The sequence below is a fragment of the Hemitrygon akajei genome, chromosome 4 (genome assembly GCF_048418815.1).
Source record: "Hemitrygon akajei chromosome 4, sHemAka1.3, whole genome shotgun sequence".
Lineage (NCBI taxonomy): Eukaryota > Metazoa > Chordata > Chondrichthyes > Myliobatiformes > Dasyatidae > Hemitrygon > Hemitrygon akajei.
The window spans coordinates 151,452,982-151,474,818 of NC_133127.1; the positions used below are offsets into that span (position 1 = coordinate 151,452,982).

Genomic DNA, 21,837 nt, shown 5'->3' on the forward strand with positions numbered 1-21,837 from the left:
TGGATGTAGTTTAATTTCCACTAAATAGCTCAGTCTTTGAAATGAGAGCCAATGCTCCAAAGACTGTCCAAATTACATACCAGCAAGCTTTCAGCAATATACTGTATCAGGAAACCTATCCTTTTCATTCGGCCATACTCCTCAGCTATATATCATTTAGAAAATCACTTTTCCCTATCTTTCTTAGTTCATTATTCTGTCCTGCCATTTTCCCAGACTATAATAAAGCTGCCAGTTTAGCCCTCACATTTTACTGTGTAAATTGAAGACCTAAAATTGGAAACACAAGACAGAAGTACAAAGTTTTAGGTGATTCAGGACATAAAGGAAGTAGTTAATGATGGTGGCAGTAGCCAGTGGTAAACTGGCTAGACACAAGATGGATAATATTTAATATTTTACAGAGAAGTGTAAAGTAATACATTTTGGAAGAGAAATTGAAGGTCTTATTTAACTTATGCAGGAATAAAGTGATATTGAGGATTTACATACAGAAATCTTTGAAGATGTCAGGACAGATTTTTAATTTAGTTGTTCATGTGATGTTCATCTCACTGACAAGGCTGTATTTATAAGGCAGGGCAGCTTAAGGTGCTAGACCAATGTTAGTCCAACGGCCTGGACTGAAGTAAAACATAAGCATAAGTTTAAATCTCACCATCTAAAGTCCAGCAGTGAAATTTAAATTTAATTACTTGTAACACTTGTGTAGCGCTGGTCTTATCTCATGTGACTGGTTGCCACACTCTTTATGAGAAAATCAATTTACACACCATTACATTAGGTGCTAGTAGGACATCAGAAGCTCTAGATATCGGATGGAGGCAGTGAATAGAAAACACACACTTCTGGAGGAAAGTTTTGTTTATTAAAAAAATATATAGACAAAATATTTACATAAGTAAGAACAATTTAAAATTCCAACATTCTGTTTAGGTTCCAAATCTCAGAGATCAAACTAAAACCAAATTCCTTTTTAGTTATAATCAGTGAGATTCATCAGAATAACCTTTATTATTTGAATTTCTCTAACTAATTATATCTAGTGTTATTTCCTATTTAAAGGTTTATAGACTAACTAACCTTTCCTTTTTATTTATCCCTAGTTAGTCAGAAAACTAATTGATTTCCTATTCTTAAGTATTATGACTAACTTCAGTTTCAGTTCAGGTCAGTATGTCTACAAATTCGAATTCAACCCAAAAATTCTATCTATACAGTTTAACTCCATTCACGACAGATTCTCCAACATCACAACTTTTAAACAAAGTAAATCTTATTCAGTAACTTATCAAAGTCCTTGCAAATGTAATTGGTTCTTGCAGAAAATCAAATTCAGATCCTTTGAATGAAAATAAACTTTCACATTCAATTGTATTAAATCCCCTATGTCATTAAACATTTCGTTCCCACACTGGTTCTTTGACCTTGGGTTGTCTAACCATCTCGTTTCTTGGTTCGTTGGACAAAATAGTTGATCATTCATGGAAAGTCGATTCAAAAACTTATACAGAAAAGAACTGACCTGTGTGCAACAGGATTACAATCTGTAAGATTTTATACACATTCTATTTTCTATTTCAAAATAACTCAGTGTCACAATGCCATTTCCAAGTGCATCTCTATTACAACACACAAATTATACACTCAGAAAAGTAAAAGTTTTAACTCACCATATCCCTTGGTATGATTCAACAGGACGGAGTCCCAGTTACACAGTAAGGATCTTGGACAATTCCCTCTGCCGATATTGTCTTAATTTTGCTGTTGTTTGTTATAGCTGTAGCTTCAATAGATCTTTTTTCCCTATAATCTCTCAACTAGGGGTTTCACCCTAAAGGTTTCAAGTAGGGTAGAGATACTCACTACTAATCCCACTTCTATCAGTTTATATCTTTAGTTTCTCATAGTTTGCTGCATTTCTCTTACGTGTCCGCCCCTGCATCAGCCACGCCTCATTCTCGCATAGGTTTTTTTTCCAAGTTAAATTAGCACAAAATATAAAAACCGTTATAAAAAGTTTTTATAATATACAAAGTGGAAAAGGTCCCTTGGAGGACAAGAAGGGGGAATTGATATCGGGTAATGAGAAATGGCAGAGGCTTTGAATGACTATTTTGTGTCAGTGGATGGTGGAGGACACATCTAACATGCCAAAGAAAGATGTTTTGGATGCAGTGGAAGGTGAGGACCTCGGTATAATAGCTATCACTAAAGAGGTAGTGCTGAGGAAATTTGTGGGCTTGAAAATAGATAACTCCCCTGGTCCTGAAGTAGTAGAAGATTTGGTGATAATTTACCAAAATTTTCTGGACTCTGGGCAGGTCCCAGTGGATTGGAAGACAGCAAATGTCATGCCACTGTTCAAAAAAGGATGTATGCAAAAGGCAGGTAACTATAGGCCAATTAGTTTAACATCTGTACTTGCGAAAATGATTGAAGCTATTATTAAAGAAGAAATCACAAAACATCTGGAAAGAAATGGATCCATCAGGCAGACACAGCATGGATTCAGCAAAGGTAGGTCCTGTGGGACAAACTCACTGGAGTTCTTTGAGGATTGTTATGAACCCCGTAACTGGGTCACTTACCAGCAAAGATAGAGAGGTCCGTTGAAGTCTGATGGTACTACCTTTAACAGTATTTATTGGTAAAAATACACAAAAATAATATCAATGCAAACATACAGATAATATACGTTGTCAATACTAAATCTAAAAGTGCGGGTATAATAATAATCAATAAGAAATAGCTCTATCGTTGTCTAGGGGATAATGTATTGTCCGATGGAAATATAAAATTCACTCAGTTCATGCAGTTCACACAGGCTTCAGCCTTTGGGGACAGCTGGGTTTTCAATTGTTGGAGAGAGAGAGAGATTTTAGAAACTTGCCAGCTTTTCCTTTTTATGATGTTGTTCCTTCAAAATTTCGTTGGTGGCCTCTTCTTTAGCTAAGCCGTTCTTCCGTGGTAAGGCCCCAATCCCAACGGGAAAGGACGCATGCGAGCCCTCCACCGGCTGTCGCTATTAAACGCTGTCACGGGATTTCTAGCGTTTCTCCTGGTGTGTCTAAAGGGGTTGTTCCCCAGACCCTCTTTTATCCTTACTCACGGGGTCTCAGATGTCAATCAGGTTGGGATGATGCAAACCCTCAACCAGCCCACTCTGGTCATTCCCTGAGGGCTTCAATGAATAGTACAGTACTCAATACACAATTCCGTCTCCAAGAGACAATGGCCGTTATCAATGGTTCCGCCTTTCTGGGGCCAGGACACATTCCAAACCTGTGTATCCTGGACGTCTCTCTCTCATTTCCTGGGTCCCAGACCCGAATTAATAGCGATCTTGCGATTCTCGAAAAGGAGGGGGCTACTTTGTACCCTTCGGCCCCTCAGAGTTGTGGCACATTCGTAACACCCCCTTACTTCGGTAAAAACGAAGTAATACAGAGTCTTACAAGATTTTAGAATCTAACACAATACAAAAGTTTTTTTTCACTACAGAGTAATACAGTTAGACATTCAATTCAGCATCTAAACAGTTAACGATTACATTGTCACTTCCTTTAATATCTTAACATCTTGTACCTTACTAAAGTCTTGTAGCATCAGACTCCAATTTAATAACCACCTATTTTTTTCCTTTCCTTCAGCAAACAAAAACTAAAGAGTTGTGATCTTAGCTTACGTGTATACTACAAAAGTTCATGCAAATACTAATCTGTATTGTTACTTTCAAACTTAACAGTCAATCTTCCATGGGGGTTGTCTTTATTATTCACATGCTTTGTCGAAATCCCTTAAAACCGGATCCTGCTATTTAAAATGGCAGCCCGTCAACCCTTGCCCCTTTTCCTGTTAACTCCCACGTAGTGAGCTTGTGCACCATGGTGAAATAGGCTTTCGCCCGCTCCTTTCATAGGAGTTATTTTATCAACAATGTGTTCCAAACTTAGACCATTTTCCGAATTTCCACACAATTCTTTAAGTTTAAGCAAGTTGCTAGTTTTCTCTTCAGGACAGTTCATGCTATTAGTCCTCAATTTAAGATCTGCAAGCGATTCCTCTTTGTTCAAACAGCATTCCAAATTCTGCTTTTTCACAGCACACTCTTGAATAACAATAGCGTGTGGGGCACCTTTACATTCCAACTCAACCTGTAATTGATTCGCAGGCACCCTGTTACCAAGCCATTGTCTCTGTAGCCTGGTGGCTGCTCCTGACATCAATCCAGACTTTAAATTTTCTTCATTCAATTTAGGAACTACACTTTTCCCTTTTCCTTCAATAATAAGATTCACATCACCACCTTTTATCTCCTCACTAACTTTTAACACACCTTCGAACACAAACAACTGGGAATTCTCACTTCCCACGATTACCAAGGTTAACCCTTTTTCCACTGAACCAAGTCCATCTGACCCACAAGGACTGCATTCCTTTTCAACTGAATCAAATACCTCAGACTTTTTCTGAGCTCCATTACTAGGTTCAGTACCACGTGCGTCCACATCTTGAACACACTCAAACGGGACATTTGCCCCTTCCAGGCTTTCAATACCCGTACCCTTTTCAAATTCTAAATTCCCCTGATCCTCCCAGCTACTCTCTGAGCAACTCTCTTCCGGAGTAAACTCAACCCCGTGGGCTGAAACAACCTCAACTGCCAACCCAGCAGACTTCTTCAAGGTAATGGCATCCTTTTCATCTAGGACTGCCCTCATTTCATTATTGGGAACACCTTTAGAATTTTCAACTTCTTTAAACAGTTCTGCCAAACCAGACAGATCATCCATGTCCAACTCTGGACCTTTTAAGAGCTTTATCTGTTTCTCATCTTTACTTCGTGCCTCTATAACTTTTCTCCTCGCTAAGGGCAGGACTACCTCCTCTCCCTTACTCTCTTTCACTTTACTATTCTCCGTTTGTCCACCCTCTAAACCTTCTTGGTACAGGGTCGGTAAAAACGTCTCGGCCAAATCGATACTGGCCTGATTTAAACTGCTCTCATTCTCAGCTGCCTTTCTCGACAGGCTGCGAGTGATCGTGCATGCGGGATAGATCTTGGAATCTAGGGGTGGGACCTCAACACTCACAGGCTGGCTCATCAGCTTCATTGCTGGCCAAACCTTACCACCAGCTAAATCGTTACCCAGAAGGACGTCCACGTGAGTTCTCGGGAATTCTGATCCCACCCCTATTTCAACTGGTCCAGATACCAGATCACAATTCAGAATGATTCTATGCAAGGGCACCACTTCAGTCCCCTTTCCTATTCCTCTCAAAGCTACCTCTGCAGTCTTGCGACCAAAATCCAGTACCTTACTGCTAATCAATGACAGTTCAGCTCCTGTGTCTCTCCAGATCCGCACTGGAACTGGTGGGTCTCCCTCTCTCACAGACACGGTTCCTTTTGAAATACATGTCTCAGACCCTTCTCGTACTCTGTCTACCTGGGGCTCTCTCATCGATTTTCTGATCACCGCAACCCATCCTATAGGGACTGCTGCTTTCCATTTTCCTGTCTCCTTCCTCGGAGCAAGGCACCTAGATGCAATATGTCCCACCTTTCCACAATTAAAACAGGTCAAGCCAGGACCTCTCCTGCCATCTTGCCTCTCCTCCTCAAACTTACCACTAGCTCCTGGTGGGATCTCTGCCTCAGCCGGCGGGCTTTCTCTACCGTTCCCACGGTCTCTCTGGTAACTTTTATTCGAGGAAAACTTTGTCTTGTGGGTTAGGGCTTATTCATCTGCGAACCTAGCAAATTCGGAGATGGACATATTTGGCTTCCCATTGAAATACATCTGGATATCATCCGAAACACAACCTCTAAATTCCTCAATCAGAATTAACTCCCTGAGATGCCAAAAATCTTCTTCCACCATTTCTGCTGCACACCAACGATCCAAGAGCACACCCTTCTCATAGGCAAACTCGGAATACGTCTGATTCCACCCTTTCTTCAAATTTCTGAACTTTTGTCTATAGGCCTCAGGTACCAATTCATAGGTCCGAAGAATGCCCTCCTTTACTTTCTCATAATTCTCCACCTCTTCCTCCTCCATGGACAACGCCGCATATGCCCGTTGTGCCTTCCCTTTTAACACACTTTGTAACAACGCCACCCACTGCTCTTTGGGCCACTTCTGATTCACTGCCACCTTTTCAAAAAGCAAGAAATAACTATCAACATCCGTCTCCTCGAACGGAGGTACTACCCTCAACTTCCGACTAACTTTAAACCACTCCTCTCGGTCTGACCCTTGAGCTCTTCGCACTTGCCTTAACTTCTCCATATCCAAGTCATGTTGCCTCTGATTCTCCGCCTCCCTCTCCTTCTTGGCTCTTTCCTTTTCTTTTTCAGCTCTCTCCCTCTCTTTTTCAGCTGCTTCCAGCTGTTTGAACTGAATTTCATGCTCTCTTTGTTTCTCAGCTCTTTCCTGCTCCCTTTTCACCTCTAACTCCTTTAGCTGGAGCTCATGCTCCCTTTGTTTCTCAGATCTGTCCTGCTCCCTTTTCACCTCTAACTCCTTTAGCTGGAGCTCATGCTCCCTTTTCCACTGTTCCACGTCCAACCTCAATTTCTCCAACTCTAGCTGAGCCGTCCCACTAGCTGGTACCTTTTCAGGGATATTTTCCAATACCTCAGCAGAAAACACATTCTTCACAATATAATACTGAGTTATGGCCCTCCGCACCTTCCGCTTTTTCAATGACAACCTCACCTCTGCAAGGTTTAGTCCTTTCACAATATTTATCAATTCCGACTTTGTGGCCGCCTCTAGCACCTCCAGAGTCGGGTTTTCTATAAATTCATCCACATCCATCTTTGCTGGTTTCCCGTCTGGCTACCCGCACAACCAGATCCAAGTTTGGACTTACAAGCCCGATTCACTGGCCCTCCAATTTGGTATTAAATCTCGAGACGAGATCCCCAAGTTGTTACGAACCCCATAACTGGGTCACTTACCAGCAAAGATAGAGAGGTCCATTGAAGTCTGATGGTACTATCTTTAACAGTATTTATTGGTAAAAATACACAAAAATAATATCAATGCAAACATACAGATAATATACATTGTCAATACTAAATCTAAAAGTGTGGGTATAATAATAATCAATAAGAAATAGCTCTATCGTTGTCTAGGGATAATGTATTGTCCGTTGGAAATATAAAATTCACTCAGTTCATGCAGTTCACACAGGCTTCAGCCTTTGGGGACCGCTGGGTTTTCAATTGTTGGAGAGAGAGAGAGATTTTAGAAACTTGCCAGCTTTTCCTTTTCATGATGTCGATCCTTCGAAATTTCGTTGGTGGCCTCTTCTTTAGCTAAGCCGTTCTTCTGTGGTAAGGCCCCAATCCCAGGCAACGGGAAAGGACGCACGCGAGCCCTCCACCGGCTGTCGCTATTAAACGCAGTCACGGGATTTCTAGCGTTTCTCCTGGTGCATCTAAAGGGGTTGTTTCCCCAGACCCTCTTTTATCCTTACTCACGGGGTCTCAGATGTCAATCAGGTTGGGATGATGCAATCCCTCAACCAGCCCACGTTGCTCATTCCCTGAGGGCTTCAATGAATAGTACAGTACTCAATACACAATTCCGTCTCCAAGAGACAATGGCCGTTATCAATGGTTCCGCCTTTCTGGGGCCAGGACACATTCCAAACCTATGTATCCTGGACGTCTCTCTCTCATTTCCTGGATCCCAGACCCGAATTAATAGCGATCTTGCGATTCTCGAAAAGAAGGGGGCTACTTTGTACCCTTCGGCCCCTCAGAGTTGTGGCACATTCGTAACAGGATATAATGAGCGCAGTGGATAGAGGGGAACAGATGGATGTTATTTACTTGGATTTCCAGAAGGTGTTCGATATGGTGCCACGTAAAAGACTTATCCATGAGATATGGGTGCGTAGAGTTGGGGGTGATGTATTAGCAAGGATAGTGGACTGGTTAACTAACAGAAAAGCAGTGAGTTGGGATACATGGGTGCTACTCTGTTTGGAAATCAGTGGTGAGTGGTGTGCCACAGGGGTCGGTGCTGGGCCATCAACTGTTCACAATATACATTAATGACCTGAAAGAAGGGACTGAGTGTAGTGTATCTAATATTGCTGACGAGACTAAATTAAGTGGAAAAGCAAATTGTGCAGAAGGTACGAAGAGTCTGTAGAGAGATATAGATAGGTTAAGTGAATGGGTAAGGGTCTGGCAGATGGAGTACAACATTGGTAAATGCAAGGTCATCCACTTCGGAAGGAAAACTGAAAGAGCAGACTATTATTTAACTGGCTAAAATATTGCATCATGCTGCTGTGCAGAGTGACTTGAGAGTGCTTTTGCATGAATCACGAAAGGTTATTTTGGAGGTACAGCAGACAAGCAAGAAAGCAAATGGAATGTCAGCCTTCTTTGCTAGAGGGATTGAATTTAAGATTAGGGAATGTACAGGGTTCTGGTGAGGCTGCACCTGGAGTACTGCATGCAGTTCTGGTCTCCTTACTTGAGGAAGGATATACTGGCTTTAGAGGCAGTGCAGAGGAGGTTCACCAGGTTGATTCCAGGGGGTTTAGACTATGAGGAGAGACTGAGTTGCCTAGGATTGTACTTGCTAGAATTCAGAAGAATGAGAGGAGAACTTATAGAAACATATAAAATTATGAAATGGATAGATAAGATAGAGGCAGGAAAGTTGTTGTCACTGGTAGATGAGACTAGAACTAGGGGACAAAAAAAATTGTTCAAGAAAGGGAGTAGAGATAACCCAGGAAACAATAGACCAGTGAGTCTTACTTCAGTGGTGGGCAAGTTGTTGGAGAAGTTCTGAGAGGCAGGAATTATGAGCATTTGGAGAGACATAATCTGATTAGGCATAGCCAGCATGACTTTGTCAAGGGCCTTACGAACCTGATTAAATTCTTTGAGGATGTAACAAAACACATTGATGAAGTAGTGCAGTGGATGTAGTGTACATGGATTTCATTAAGACATTTGATAAGGGTCCCCATGCGAGCCTCATTCAGAAAGTAATGAGGTATGGGATCCAAGGAGATTTTACTCTGTGGATCCAGAATTGATTTGACCACAAAAGGCAAAGGGTGGTTGTGGATGGTTCATATTCTGCATGGAGGTCAGTGACCAGTGGTGTTCTGCGGGGATCTGTTCTGGGACCTCTCCTCTTTGTGATTTTTATAAATTACTGGATGAGGAAGTAAAAGGTTGGCTAAGTAAGGTTGTTGATGACACTAAAGTTGGGGGAGTTGTAGATAGTACGGAGGGTTGTCAGAGGTTACAGCGGGACATTGGTAGGATGCAGAACTGGGCTGAGAAGCGGCATATGGAGTTCAACCCAGATAAGTGTGAAGTGTTTCATTTCAGTAGGTTAAATTTGAAGACCGAATATTGCACTCATGGTAAGACTCTTGGCAGTGTGGAGGATCAGTGAGATCTTGGGATCCATGTCCATAGGACATTCAAAGCTACTACACAGGTTAACAGTGTTGTTAAGAAGGCGTATGGTGTGTTGGCCTTCATCAGCTGTGGGATTGAGTTTAAGAACCACCAGGTAATATTATAGCTATATAAAACCTTAGTTAGACCCCACTTGGAGTACTGTGTTCAGTTCTAGTCACTTCACTATAGGAAGGATGTAGATACTATAGAAAGAGCGCAGAGATTTACCAGGATGTTGCCTGGACTGGAGAGCATGCCTTATGAGAATAGGTTGAGGGAACTCAGCCTTTTCTCCTTGGAGCACCAAAGGATGAGAGGTAACCTGATAAAGGTGTATAAGATGATGAGAGGCGTTGATCGTGTGGATAGCCAGAGGCTTTTTCCCAGGGTTGAAATGGCTAACACGAAGAGGCATAGTTTTAAGGTGCTTGGAAGTAGGTAGAAGGGGAGTGTCAGAGGAAAGTTTTTCACACAGAGAGTGGTGGATGTGTGGAATGCACTGCCAGCAAAATTGTTAGAGGCAGATACAATAGGGTCTTTTAAGAGACCCTTAGATACGTACATGGAGCTTAGAAAAATAGAGGGCTATGCAGTAGGGAAATTCTAGTCAGTTTCTAGAGTAGGTTACATGGTTAGCACAACATGTGGGCCAAAGGTCCTGTAATGTACTGTAGATTTTTTATGTTTCTATGTTTCTCGCTTTTTTAAAAATTTGGTTTCATCCCTCCACAATTGGAGGTTTCTAGCATTACATCTTTGAGTTTAACTAACCGGGGTTACATACTAATCTGGATTTTTTAAAAACAAATTGCCTTGGATACAATGACCACCACACTACTGGATTGTCCTAAAAAGCCATATGGTTCACTAATGACCTCAGGGAAAGAAACCTACCACTATGGATCAGATGTCACTCCAGGCATGCAGGAATGTGGCTAGATCTCAAACAGCCAAACAAGCTCTTCAATTATGCTATAAATGTTATGACTACCATGCTAAAGCAAAAATGGAACTAAATCGGATGCATTTCAGTACTTAGTTCATTCGTGGCAACGAAAGAAAATCCCCCATTATGTTGACCATTCAAAGTCCTCTTCACCAATAGAAAAGAGGATAATAGGTAGTGAGGTCTTACAATATTTGCACATTATGAAGAAGGAGATATTTGCAGCCTTGAAGCACATTAAGATGACAAATCCCAAGGACCTAACCAAGTCCACCCTGGTCCTTAGGGGAGAAACCAAGGGTCCTTACAGAAGCATTTGCTTTGTCATTAGTCACTGATGAAGTTCAAGAAAACTGGAGAGTGGCTAACGTTTTCCATTGTTCAAAATGGTAATGAGTATAGAACAGTGAGCCTCACTTCTCTTGTAGAGAAATTATTGGAGGAAATCCTGATGTGCAGGACCTAGCATCACTTGGATAGTCAAGGCTTGTCAGAAATAGTCAGCATGGCTTTAAGCTTGGGAAGTTATGCCTCACAAATCTTTTGGAGTTTTTCAAGGATGTAACTAAGGGGACTGATGAAGATAGGGCAGTGGATGTTGTCTATATGGACTTTAGTTAGCTCTTTGATGAGCTCCTGCATGGCAGGCTGATCTGGAAGATTAATTTGCTTAGAATTCAGGGAGAGCCAACAAGGTAGATTCAGACTAGCACAATGATAGGAAGCAGAGGGTGATAGTTGAAGGTCAATTCTCTGATTGGAGGACTGTCCCAAAGATCAGTATTGGGATCCTTGTTGGACTTTATTTATGTAAGTAACTTGGATATGAATGTATATGCCATGATTAGTGAGTTTGTGGGTGATACTAGGCTAGGGAATCTTTTGAAAGTGAGGCATGGGACAATATGTTGCAGATATATAAGCTGCAGATGAGACTGCACTTGGATATTGTGTACAGTTTTGGTCACCCTGTTATAGAGGTGACCAGAAAGAGCACCCTCAACATTGAAGGTCAGTTTTGAAAAACACCGGGAGGGTGTTACCTATGGCCATTATATCAACAATGTGCTTAGCCGACTGCTCTACTCTCACTACGTCCATGGCGGTGTGGCTAGGCACAGCTCAAATGTCATTTATAAATTTACCAATAACACTATTGTTGACAGAATTTCAGATGGTTATAAGGAGCAAGATAAATCAACTGGTTGAGTGGTGTCGCAACAACAACCTTGCATTCACTGTCAGTAAGACCAACACATTAATTTTGGGCTTTGGGAAGAAGTCGTCGAGGGAAAATACACCAGTCCTCATCGAGGGATCAGCAGTGAAAGGAGTGATCAGTTTCAAATTCCTTGGTGTCAACATCTCCGGAGATCTTTCCTGAGTCCAACATATTGATACAATTACCAAGAAGACACAATGGTGGCTACATTTCTTTAGGAGTTTGAGGAAACTTGGTATTCCGCTAAAGACGTTCACAAATTTCTGTAGATGTTCTACAGAGAGCACTCTTAACTGGTTGCATCACCGTCTGATATGGACGGACCACCACACAGGATTGGAAAAAGCTGCAGAAAGTTGTGAACGCCATCATGGGTACTAGCCTCCCCAACATCAAGATCACTTTCAAAAGACAAAGGCAGCATTCATCAGGAAGGGCTCCATCACCAAGGACATGCCCTTTTTCTCATTGCTAACAATCAAAGAGGAGGTACAGGAGCCTGAAGACACACACTGAACTTTCCAGCTTTTTCCCTCCACCATCAGATTTCTGAAAACATGTATTTATTTATTTATTGTAATTTATAGATTTTTTATTGTTATAACTGCTGTTGCAAAAACAACACATTTAGCAACATATGCTAGTGATATCAAATTTTATTCTGATGCTGACTGATGAATATGCGGGATCAGTTACTAGCTATGTAGAGAAAAGTACACCGAGGACATCACCATTATTAAACACATCTATATGAGGGCAAATCAGAAGCCACAGATGACAACAGAAATCTGGGCACTGTTGAGAGATCGGGATACTGTCTTCAGGTCGGGGAATAAGATAATTCTCAGGTAAGCAAGAGCTATGCTTTCCCATGCCATCAGGAAGGCAAAACACGGTTATTCACAGAGAATATACTGTACAGCCATTTCTGTGCCATCAGAGACATGAAACGCATGCGGCAGGGCATTCAGACCATAATGGAGTACAAGTCATCCCTGTACGTCAATGACATTGATGCCACTCTTCCTGTGAGACTGAATGTCTTTTACACACGGTTGATGTATAGAACAATGTGCCAGTCAGGAACCCCCCCCCCCCCCTACAAAGGAGTAGGTTCTTTGTATGGCTGCAGCTGACGCGAGGAAAACTCTAGCCAGGGTCAATCCACATAAAGCTGCAGGGCCTGATACCATACTTGGTCGGCTGCTGAGTATCAGTGCAGTCCAGCTAACAGAGGTTCAAACAGACATCCTCAATATCTCTCTGGAACAGTTCACTATGTCCTCAGGCTTCAAGGTGTCCACCCATCAGAGATATTTATCAGGAGCACTGTAAATACAAGGCTCTCAGCATTGTCAATGAACACACCCACCCATCCAACAATCTCTTTGACCCTCTAGCATCAGTTAGGATTGCCACAGTGTTAAGACAAGAACTGCTAGAATGGGAAACAACTTCTTCCCCTAGACTGTGAGACTACACAGTTCACTGCCAACACCCAGGTCTCATCACGTATAAAGTACCAGTGGTGTGTAGTATTTACTTTTTGACTTGTGTTATAAATACCTTATAATTTATTTGTGGTAAAATTAGCTTATGTGTTCTGTATGATTATATGTAATGTGCTGTCCACCTTGGTCTGGAAGAACATTGTTTCATTTAGTAGTGTACATGTATACAGTAGCATGACAATAAACTTGAACTTGAATTATAGGAAACACGTCAAGCAGGAGAAAGTGAAGAAGATATTTTTGAGGATGCTCCCTGGATCAGAGGGCCTGAGTTACAGGGGGAGGCCATATAACCATATAACAATTACAGCACAGAAACAGGCCATCTTGGCCCTTCTAGTCTGTGCCAAACGCTTACTCTCACCTAGTCCCACCCGCCTGCACTCAGCCCATAACCCTCCATTCCTTTCCTGTCCATATACCTATCCAATTTTTTTTTAAATGACAATATCGAACCTGCCTCTACTACTTCTACTGGAGGCTCGTTCCACACAGCTACCACTCTCTGAGTAAAGAAGTTCCCCCTCATGTTACCCCTAAGCTTTTGCCCCCTAACTCTTAACTCATGTGCTCTTGTTTGAACCTCCCCTATTCTCAATGGAAAATCCTTATCCACATCAACTCTATCTATCCCCCTCATAATTTTAAATACCTCTAACAAGTCCCCCCTCAAACTTCTATGCTCCAAAGAATAAAGACCTAACTTGTTCAACCTTTCTCTGTAACTTAGGTGCTGAAACTCTGGTAACATTCTAGTAAATCTCCTCTGTACTCTCTCTATTTTGTTGACATCTTTCCTATAATTTGGTGAGCAGAACTGTACACAATACTCCAAATTTGGCCTCACCAATGCCTTGTACAATTTTAACATTACATCCCAACTCCTATACTCAATGCTCTGATTTATAAAGGCCAGCATACCAAAAGCTTTCTTCACCACCCTATCCACATGAGATTCTACCCTCAGGGAACTATGCACCATTATTCCTAGATCACTCTGTTCTACTGCATTCTTCAATGCCCTACCATTTACCATGTATGTCCTATTTTGATTAGTCCTATCAAAATGTAGCACCTCACACTTATCAGCATTAAACTCCATCTGCCATCTTTCAGCCCACTCTTCTAACTGGCCTAAACCTCTCTGCAAGCTTTGAAAACCTACTTCATTATCCACAACGCCACCTATCTTAGTATCATCTGCATACTTACTAATCCAATTTACCACCCCATCATCCAGATCATTAATGTATATGACAAACAACATTGGACCCAGTACAGATCCCTGAGGCACACCACTAGTCACCGGACTCCAACCTGACAAACAGTTATCCACCACTACTCTCTGGCATCTCCCATCCAGCCATTGTTGAATCCATTTTACTACTTCAATATTAATACCTAACGATTGAACCTTCCTAACTAACCTTCCAAGTGGAACCTTGTCAAAGGCCTTACTGAAGTCTATATAGATAACATCCACTGCTTTACCCTCATCAACTTTCCTAGTAACTGCTTCAAAAAATTCAATAAGATTTGTCAAACATGACCTTCCACGCACAAATCCATGTTGACTGTTCCTAATCAGACCCTGTCTATCCAGATAATTATATATACCATCTCTAAGAATACTTTCCATTAATTTACCCACCACTGACGTCATACTGGACGTCATTCCTTTCAAACACAAACATAACTACTAGACAGGTATATAGAGGAATTTAAGGTGGGGGGTTATATGGGAGGTAGGGTTTGAGGGTCGGCACAACATTGTGGGCCAAAGGGCCTGTAATGTGTTGTACTATTCTATGTTCTATGTTCTATTAGCAAGACGGTCACCTCCTGATTGCCATCTGCTTTGCCCTTACCTCATGAATCAGTGCCCCTCTTGGAAGAAACACTAAAAGTATGCTGAGTGGCAGTGAATGTCCACTGCCCATCGTGGTGGCACCACCACTGAATCGTTTCTTTATGACACGGCTGCCAGCAGCTTGTGAGCGAATCAACACGGGATTAAACTTACATGATTCATTCCCACCTTGTAGCAAAGCATCTGAACTTGAAAGTACCACACAGTCCTCATGCAGACAAAGTCCCATCACAACACTAAAGAGAAACTTTACTGTGGTGTGTGGCTGTATAAACCTCGAGCAGATACAGCAGCAAAAGGATTGTGGACCATCAGCAACAGCAGCAGCTTACACCATCATAATCTATAACCTCAAAGCCCAGTATTTCACTCACTCTGCCATTGCTGCCATCCAGCATATCAACCCTGGGTCAGTGAGGAATGGACATAGAACATGGACCAGTACAGCACAGGAACAGGCCCTTCAGCCCATAATGTTGTGCCAAACCAAATAAATTACTAATTGCCCAACTAAACTAATCCCTTATGCCTACACAATGTCCATATCCTTCCATTTTCCTATCTAAACGTCTCTTCGAAGTCCCTAATGCATCTGCCCCTACCACTTCCCCAGGCAGAACATTCCAGGCACCTACCAAAAAACTGCCTCTCACATCTCCTTTAAAATCTCACCTTAAATTAAATGCATGCCCTCTGATATTAAACATTTCAACCCTGGGTCTGGGAAAAAGATACTGTTTATCTGTCCTGTCTATGCCTCTCATAATTATAAACTTCTATCAGATCCTCCTCCCCCCACCCCAGTAAAAAACAAACCAATTTTGTTCAATTTCTTGTTACAGCAAGAAGTCCAGTTTCTAATCCGGGTAGCATGCTGGTAAACCTCTTCTGCAACTCTCCAAAGCTTCAACATCCTTCCTATAACAGGATGACCAGAACTGTATGCAATACTGCAGATGCGACCAGACTAGAGTTTTATGAAGCTGAAACATAACTTCCTGACTTTTAAATTCAGTGCCTCGACTAATAAAGGCAAGCAATGAGGAATATAAAAGAGTGTGTAGAGAATAACATGAGGCATACCTAAAAATGAGATGCCAAACTTGTGGAAAAGATCTCAGGACTACAGACTTACTAAAAAGCAAAAATAGAATGTGTAGACCCAACTCAGCTATCCCAAACCGACAGAGTATTGGAAGATCTACAACTCTGCCAGATCTTGTCATGACAGTGGTGGACAAGCACCTCATTACAGTTTTGGTCCAAAGAGAGACCTAAGAACTGAATTCCAGAGGGGAGGTCATATCAAGACAGTATTTGACCATGCATTAACCAGTCCTGATAAAACTGAAGTCAATAGGCATCAGGGGAACATACTCACTACTAATTTCAAAAAAGAAGGCTCGATGACAATTTCTTACATCAGTGTGAACGGGAATGTTCTTTGGCTTCTGAGTAGCAATGACTAAGCTGAATCACTCACAGCTTTATTCCAACAGGACAGCCAAGTGGATGATCCATCTCAGCTTCCTCTGGAGATACCCGACAATAGAGGATGATTTCTGCGGAAGGGTCATTGACCTGTAACACTAAATGGTTTTATTTTCTGTAGATGCTGCTTGATGGCATTTCTGTTTCTGTCACAGCAACATAGAGTCATAGAAAAGTACACCATAGAAACAGGACCTTCGGCCCATTAAGTCTATGCTGAACCATTTAAAACTACCTACTCCCAGCGGCATGCACCAGGACCATAGTCCTCCATTCCCCTACCATCCATGTACCTATCCAAGCTTCTCTTAAACATTGAAATTGAGCTCGCATGCACCTCATTCCACACTCTCACTACCCTCTGAGTAAAGAAGTTTTCCCTCATGTTCCCATCAAACTTTTCACCTTTCACCCTTAACCCATGTTAGGTAGTCTCACCTAATGTCAGTGGAAAAAGCCTGCTTGCATTTAACCTAACATGAAGTCAGTCTTCAGCCAGTTCAATTCACTCCACTTATGAAGAAATGGGTAAACGCACTGGATACAGTGAAAGACACAGGACCAGACTGCAGGTGTAGTGTTCACTCCAAAACTAGCCTCACCTTCACAGGCTGTTTCAGGAAGGACAGATGTAACACTAACGTTTACCTGACAATGTGGAGAATTGCCCAGGTGTGTCCCATTCACAAAAAAACCCAGGAAAAATCCAGTTAATTATCACCCAATCAACGTACTCTCAGTTATCAGCAAAAGTGTTAGAAGGTGTCACCAATAATGATATCAAGCAGCACTTACTCACCAGTATCCTGCTGGCAGATGAGCAACGTGAGCTTTGTCAGGAGTTGGCTCCAGACTTCAGCGTAATCTTCGCCCAAGAGCTGAATTCCAGATGGGAGGTTATAGCAAGGCAGCATTTGTCTGTGTGGCATAAATCAGTCAAAAGGCATCATGGGGAAAATACTCTAAGCAGTAATCACATGTGTACAATGACTGCATTGTCGGAGTTCAACCTTCCCAGTTCCAGGACATCACAATAGGAGTTCTGAGACACTGAGGATAACACTTTTTCATCTCTAAGCAGAGGGGTTTTAATTTCAAGTTCAAGTTTATTTTTGTCATCAGCACACAGCCCAAACACAGGGTACAAACGCTGTGAAAGTTAGCCATTAGCAGCAGCAGAACAGACATGACAACCGTAAGCTGACGTAAACTTAAATTAGCATAAACCTAGATGAGCACAAAAATAAACACAGTAGTGCAAGATTGAGAGAGAGAAAAAGAAATACATTCCAAGGTAGTGTTAAGATTTTTCACGTCAATTCAAGGACTTGCTGGCAGTGGGGAAGAAGCTGTGGATGAGACTTGAGATGTAGGTCGTCAGGTTCTTGTATCTCTTGCCTGATCTTATGATGGATGCCACCTTCCTCAGGCATTGCCCCATGTAGGTGTCTTCAGCTGTACTGTGATGGGAATGGCTGAATCTACCACACCACAGTCTCTTATATTCCTGTGCATTAGACTTTCCATACCAGGATGTGATGCAACCATTCAGAATGCTCTCCACTGTTTGTCTGAGGAAGTTTGCCATAACTTTCACTGACGTAACAATATCTATAAACTTCTAAGAAAGCAGAAACGCTGATGAATCTTGTATGTGGCTGCATTTATGTGTCGAGTCCAGGATGGATCCTTCAAGATGTGGACACCACGAAATTTGACCTGCTCAGCCTTTCCACCACAAAGAGGACTGGATTTTGTTCATCTGACTTTCTTTTTCTTGAAGTCCACAATCGGTTTCTTGGTCTTGCTGAAGTTCAGTGCAAAGTTATTGTTGTGACACCGCTCAACCTGGTGACCTATCTCACTCCTGTACAACTCACCACTATCCATGATTCATGCAATGTCATCATTTATTTATTTAGAGATACTAAGCAGAATAGGCTCTTCTGGACCTTCAAGCTGTGCTGCCCAGCAAACTACTGATTTAACCCTAGCCTAATCATGGAGCAATTTATAATGACCAATTAACCTACTAATCGGTACATCTTTGGACTGTGGGAGGAAACCAGAGCACCTAGAGGAAACCCACTCACACACACACACCGGAAAGAACACACAAACTTGCTTACAAAGGATGCCAGAATTGAACTCTGAACTCCAATGCCAGAGCTGTAATAGCATTGTGCTAACCGCTATACTACCGTGTCCGAAGCAGTTAACGTGATGCTACCATTTGTAAATGGTTTGGAGCTATGGGTAGCCACTATGCTTAGCTACACAGTTGTAGGTATAGAGCTAGTAGAGAAGGGTGATAAGCACACTCCCCTGAGCTGTGCCTGTGTTGGTGATCAGTGAAGGGAGGTGACATTTCTAATTTGCATTGATTGTGTACTTCCAATGAAGAAGTTGAGGATCCATTTGCAGAGTGAGGTACAGAAGCCCAGGTCTTAGAGCTTGATGAGATGTCCTGAAGGGTTAATCGTATTGAACACCAAGCTGTAGTCAATGAACAGCCTGACATATGTGTTCCCATTATTCAGGTTTTATAACGAACTGGCAGTTTTAAAATAACTATTACTGATTCAGGCTTTATGGTTCAAGTTCATATTTAATGGTTTGTATTTAAATTCCCCACCTGCCCAAATGAGATTTAAGTGCAAATCTCAGTGCTGCTCCAGCAACCTAATGACCTCTTTGCTTTTGAGTTAATAGAGCTGTTTAACAGGATACAAAGGATGCAAAGTTATTCTTATCCTTTTTGCATGAAAGAGTACCAGGGTTGAAGTACTTTAGGTGAAAGCAAAAACACGGGGAATCTGGGATTATTCTCCTTAGAGCACAGAACATAATTTCGAGCATACTCGGTAAAACTTTTCAAATTTGTGTAGGCTTTTGATGAAGTGAAGAAAAGCAAGCACCCAGAGGTTATCAGCCAGATAGAATTACGGTTTTAGCAGAGTGAAAAGTGTGGTGAAGTAAGCTGATTCTTGCTTTATGCTGCAAGTTTTCTTGATCTTTTGTGCACTTCCTGGAAGGAGAGTAGAAACAGCGACAGAGAGGGAAGAAAATTACTTTAATATGGAAAGAGAACAAAGAAAGCAGATTAATCAAACATCTTTTTCAAAGGGCCACCACAAGAACGTGGGCGGAACAACCTCATGACAGGGTATGCATAAATCTCTCTGATTTTATAAGCCTGAACCAAACCGTTACCTTCCATTGTGGGTATGTTTTCTCCACATATCTTTATATTGTAGAGTTTCATGAAAACTTTTCCTATTTTCTATTTTAATCTTTCTTGGACTGCTGGGCTTCAGCAGGTACTTGCTGTTCACTCATTATTCAGAATTTGGCCTTCAGGACAAACCAAATGTGATGGTTGCCTTCTTTTTTATTTCTCCATCAGAAATTCACTGGCCACCTGCCTGTCTGTACCCTAAGGGACTTAGACCATATTCCATGTCTAAACAAATTAGAAGAGCTAGCAACCCCTCTTCCACTGTGTTAATAAGATACTCCTCACTTTCTATCAGTGTTCAATTGGATTCTACTGATTCTTGGCCATCCACTGAGAAAGGAAAAAGGCAGGCTGGAAGATGTTACGTGGTATTCCCAGCATTGGATTACAGTTCTAAGCATAAGCCCTCAAGGTGTTTCTTCAATCCATCTGCTAGCCTATCTTTGATGAATGCATTTGCTTTCATGTCTACCTGAAAAGAGAGCACACTGAGTCCACCAAATGATCAAAACCATCCACAGTCATTGGATACTGAAGGGACTCATGCACATCATTTTCTCCACATGACATTGTTATTTGTCTTAAATTTATTTTTTAAATGAAGTTATTTCATGGGTCAATTTGTATCTAGTATACCCTAGAGCTTTCAATTAGCATCATCATACTTTGCCAGATCAGGGACTCGAGATTTTATAATTCAGTGAAACATCTGTCTATCATCAAGTACTTTGTCTAGCAAGATAAAAAAGAAGTACAGATATCATTGAAGGATCAGGATTTGAGTTGTCAGCAAATAATCCTTTGCTTTTGATGGTAAAATACGATTGAGCATTTTACAGTTTTCTGATGAAATTTCTTACTACTTTAAAAAGATCTGCTTCACATAAATGATCCTGACTTCAAAGTCTTAGATTAGTCAATAAAATAGCGTTAATACTGCTTACATTGAAACTAATATAAAATATGTTGAGAAGTGCTGTTCATAATTACTAAAGCTAATTACAATGCAATGATTGTGCTCCAGCCTGTATTCACTAAGACTTTAAAATGTTTCAGAATGCAACATGACTTGTGCTTTTAAAAGAATAGAGCAGCCTGGATGCCGAGCTCAAGGGAAAAAGCTAATCAATTAATAAAGCTAGGCAATTTGTTACGTAGAAACATAGGTGCAGGAGTAGGCCATTCGGCCCTTCTAGCCTGCACCGCCATTCAGTATGATCATGGCTGATCATCCAACTCAGAACCCTGTACCTGCTTTCTCTCCATACCCCCTGATCCCTTTAGCCACAAGGGCCATATCTAACTCCCTCTTAAATATAGCCAATGAACCGGCCTCAACTGTTTCCTGTGGCAGAGAATTCCACAGATTCACCACTCTCTGTGTGAAGAAGTTTTTCCTCATCTTGGTCCTAAAAGGCTTCCCCTTTATCCTTAAACTGTGACCCCTCGTTCTGGACATTGGAAACAATCTTCCTACATCTAGCCTGTCCAATCCCTTTAGAATTTTATACGTTTCAATAAGATCCCCCCTCAATCTTCTAAATTCCAGTGAGTATAAGCCTAGTCAATCCAGTCTTTCTTCATATGAAAGTCCTGCCATTCCAGGAATCAATCTGGTGAACCTTCTCTGTACTCCCTCTACGGCAAGAATGTCTTTCCTCAGATTAGGGGACCAAAACTGCACACAATATTCTAGGTGCGGTCTCACCAAGGCCTTGTACAACTGCAGTAGAACCTCCCTGCTCCTGTACTCAAATCCTTTTGCTATGAATGCCAACATACCATTTGCCTTTTTCACCGCCTGCTGTACCTGCATGCCCACCTTCAATGACTGGTGTCCAATGACACCCAGGTCTCGTTGCATCTCCCCTTTTCCTAATCGGCCACTGTTCAGATAATAATCTGTTTTCCTGTTCTTGCAACCAAAGTGGATAACCTCACATTTATCCACATTAAATTGCATCTGCCATGAATTTGCCCACTCACCTAACCTATCCAAGTCACCCTGCATCCTCTTAGCATCCTCCTCACAGCTAACACCGCTGCCCAGCTTCGTGTCATCCACAAACTTGGAGATGCTGCATTTAATTCCCTTGTCTAAA

The 21,837-nt window shown here is 41.7% G+C and overlaps 1 protein-coding gene across 2 annotated transcripts; it reads right to left on the minus strand.

Annotated features, from left to right (window-relative positions):
* Positions 1-2,704: 2,704 nt before the first annotated feature.
* LOC140726786 (uncharacterized) lies at positions 2,705-7,025 on the minus strand. 2 transcript variants are annotated; one of them, XM_073043611.1, is made up of 2 exons: positions 6,525-7,025; positions 2,705-6,458 (listed from the first exon to the last, which is right to left on the minus strand). In XM_073043611.1, exon 2 carries the CDS (start codon positions 5,466-5,468, stop codon positions 3,837-3,839), a length of 1,632 nt encoding a protein of 543 aa, XP_072899712.1. In that variant the 5' UTR covers positions 5,469-6,458; positions 6,525-7,025; the 3' UTR covers positions 2,705-3,836. Both variants share the same exon structure in this region, with proteins under 2 accessions (XP_072899712.1, XP_072899713.1).
* Between the last annotated feature and the right edge of the window lie 14,812 nt (positions 7,026-21,837).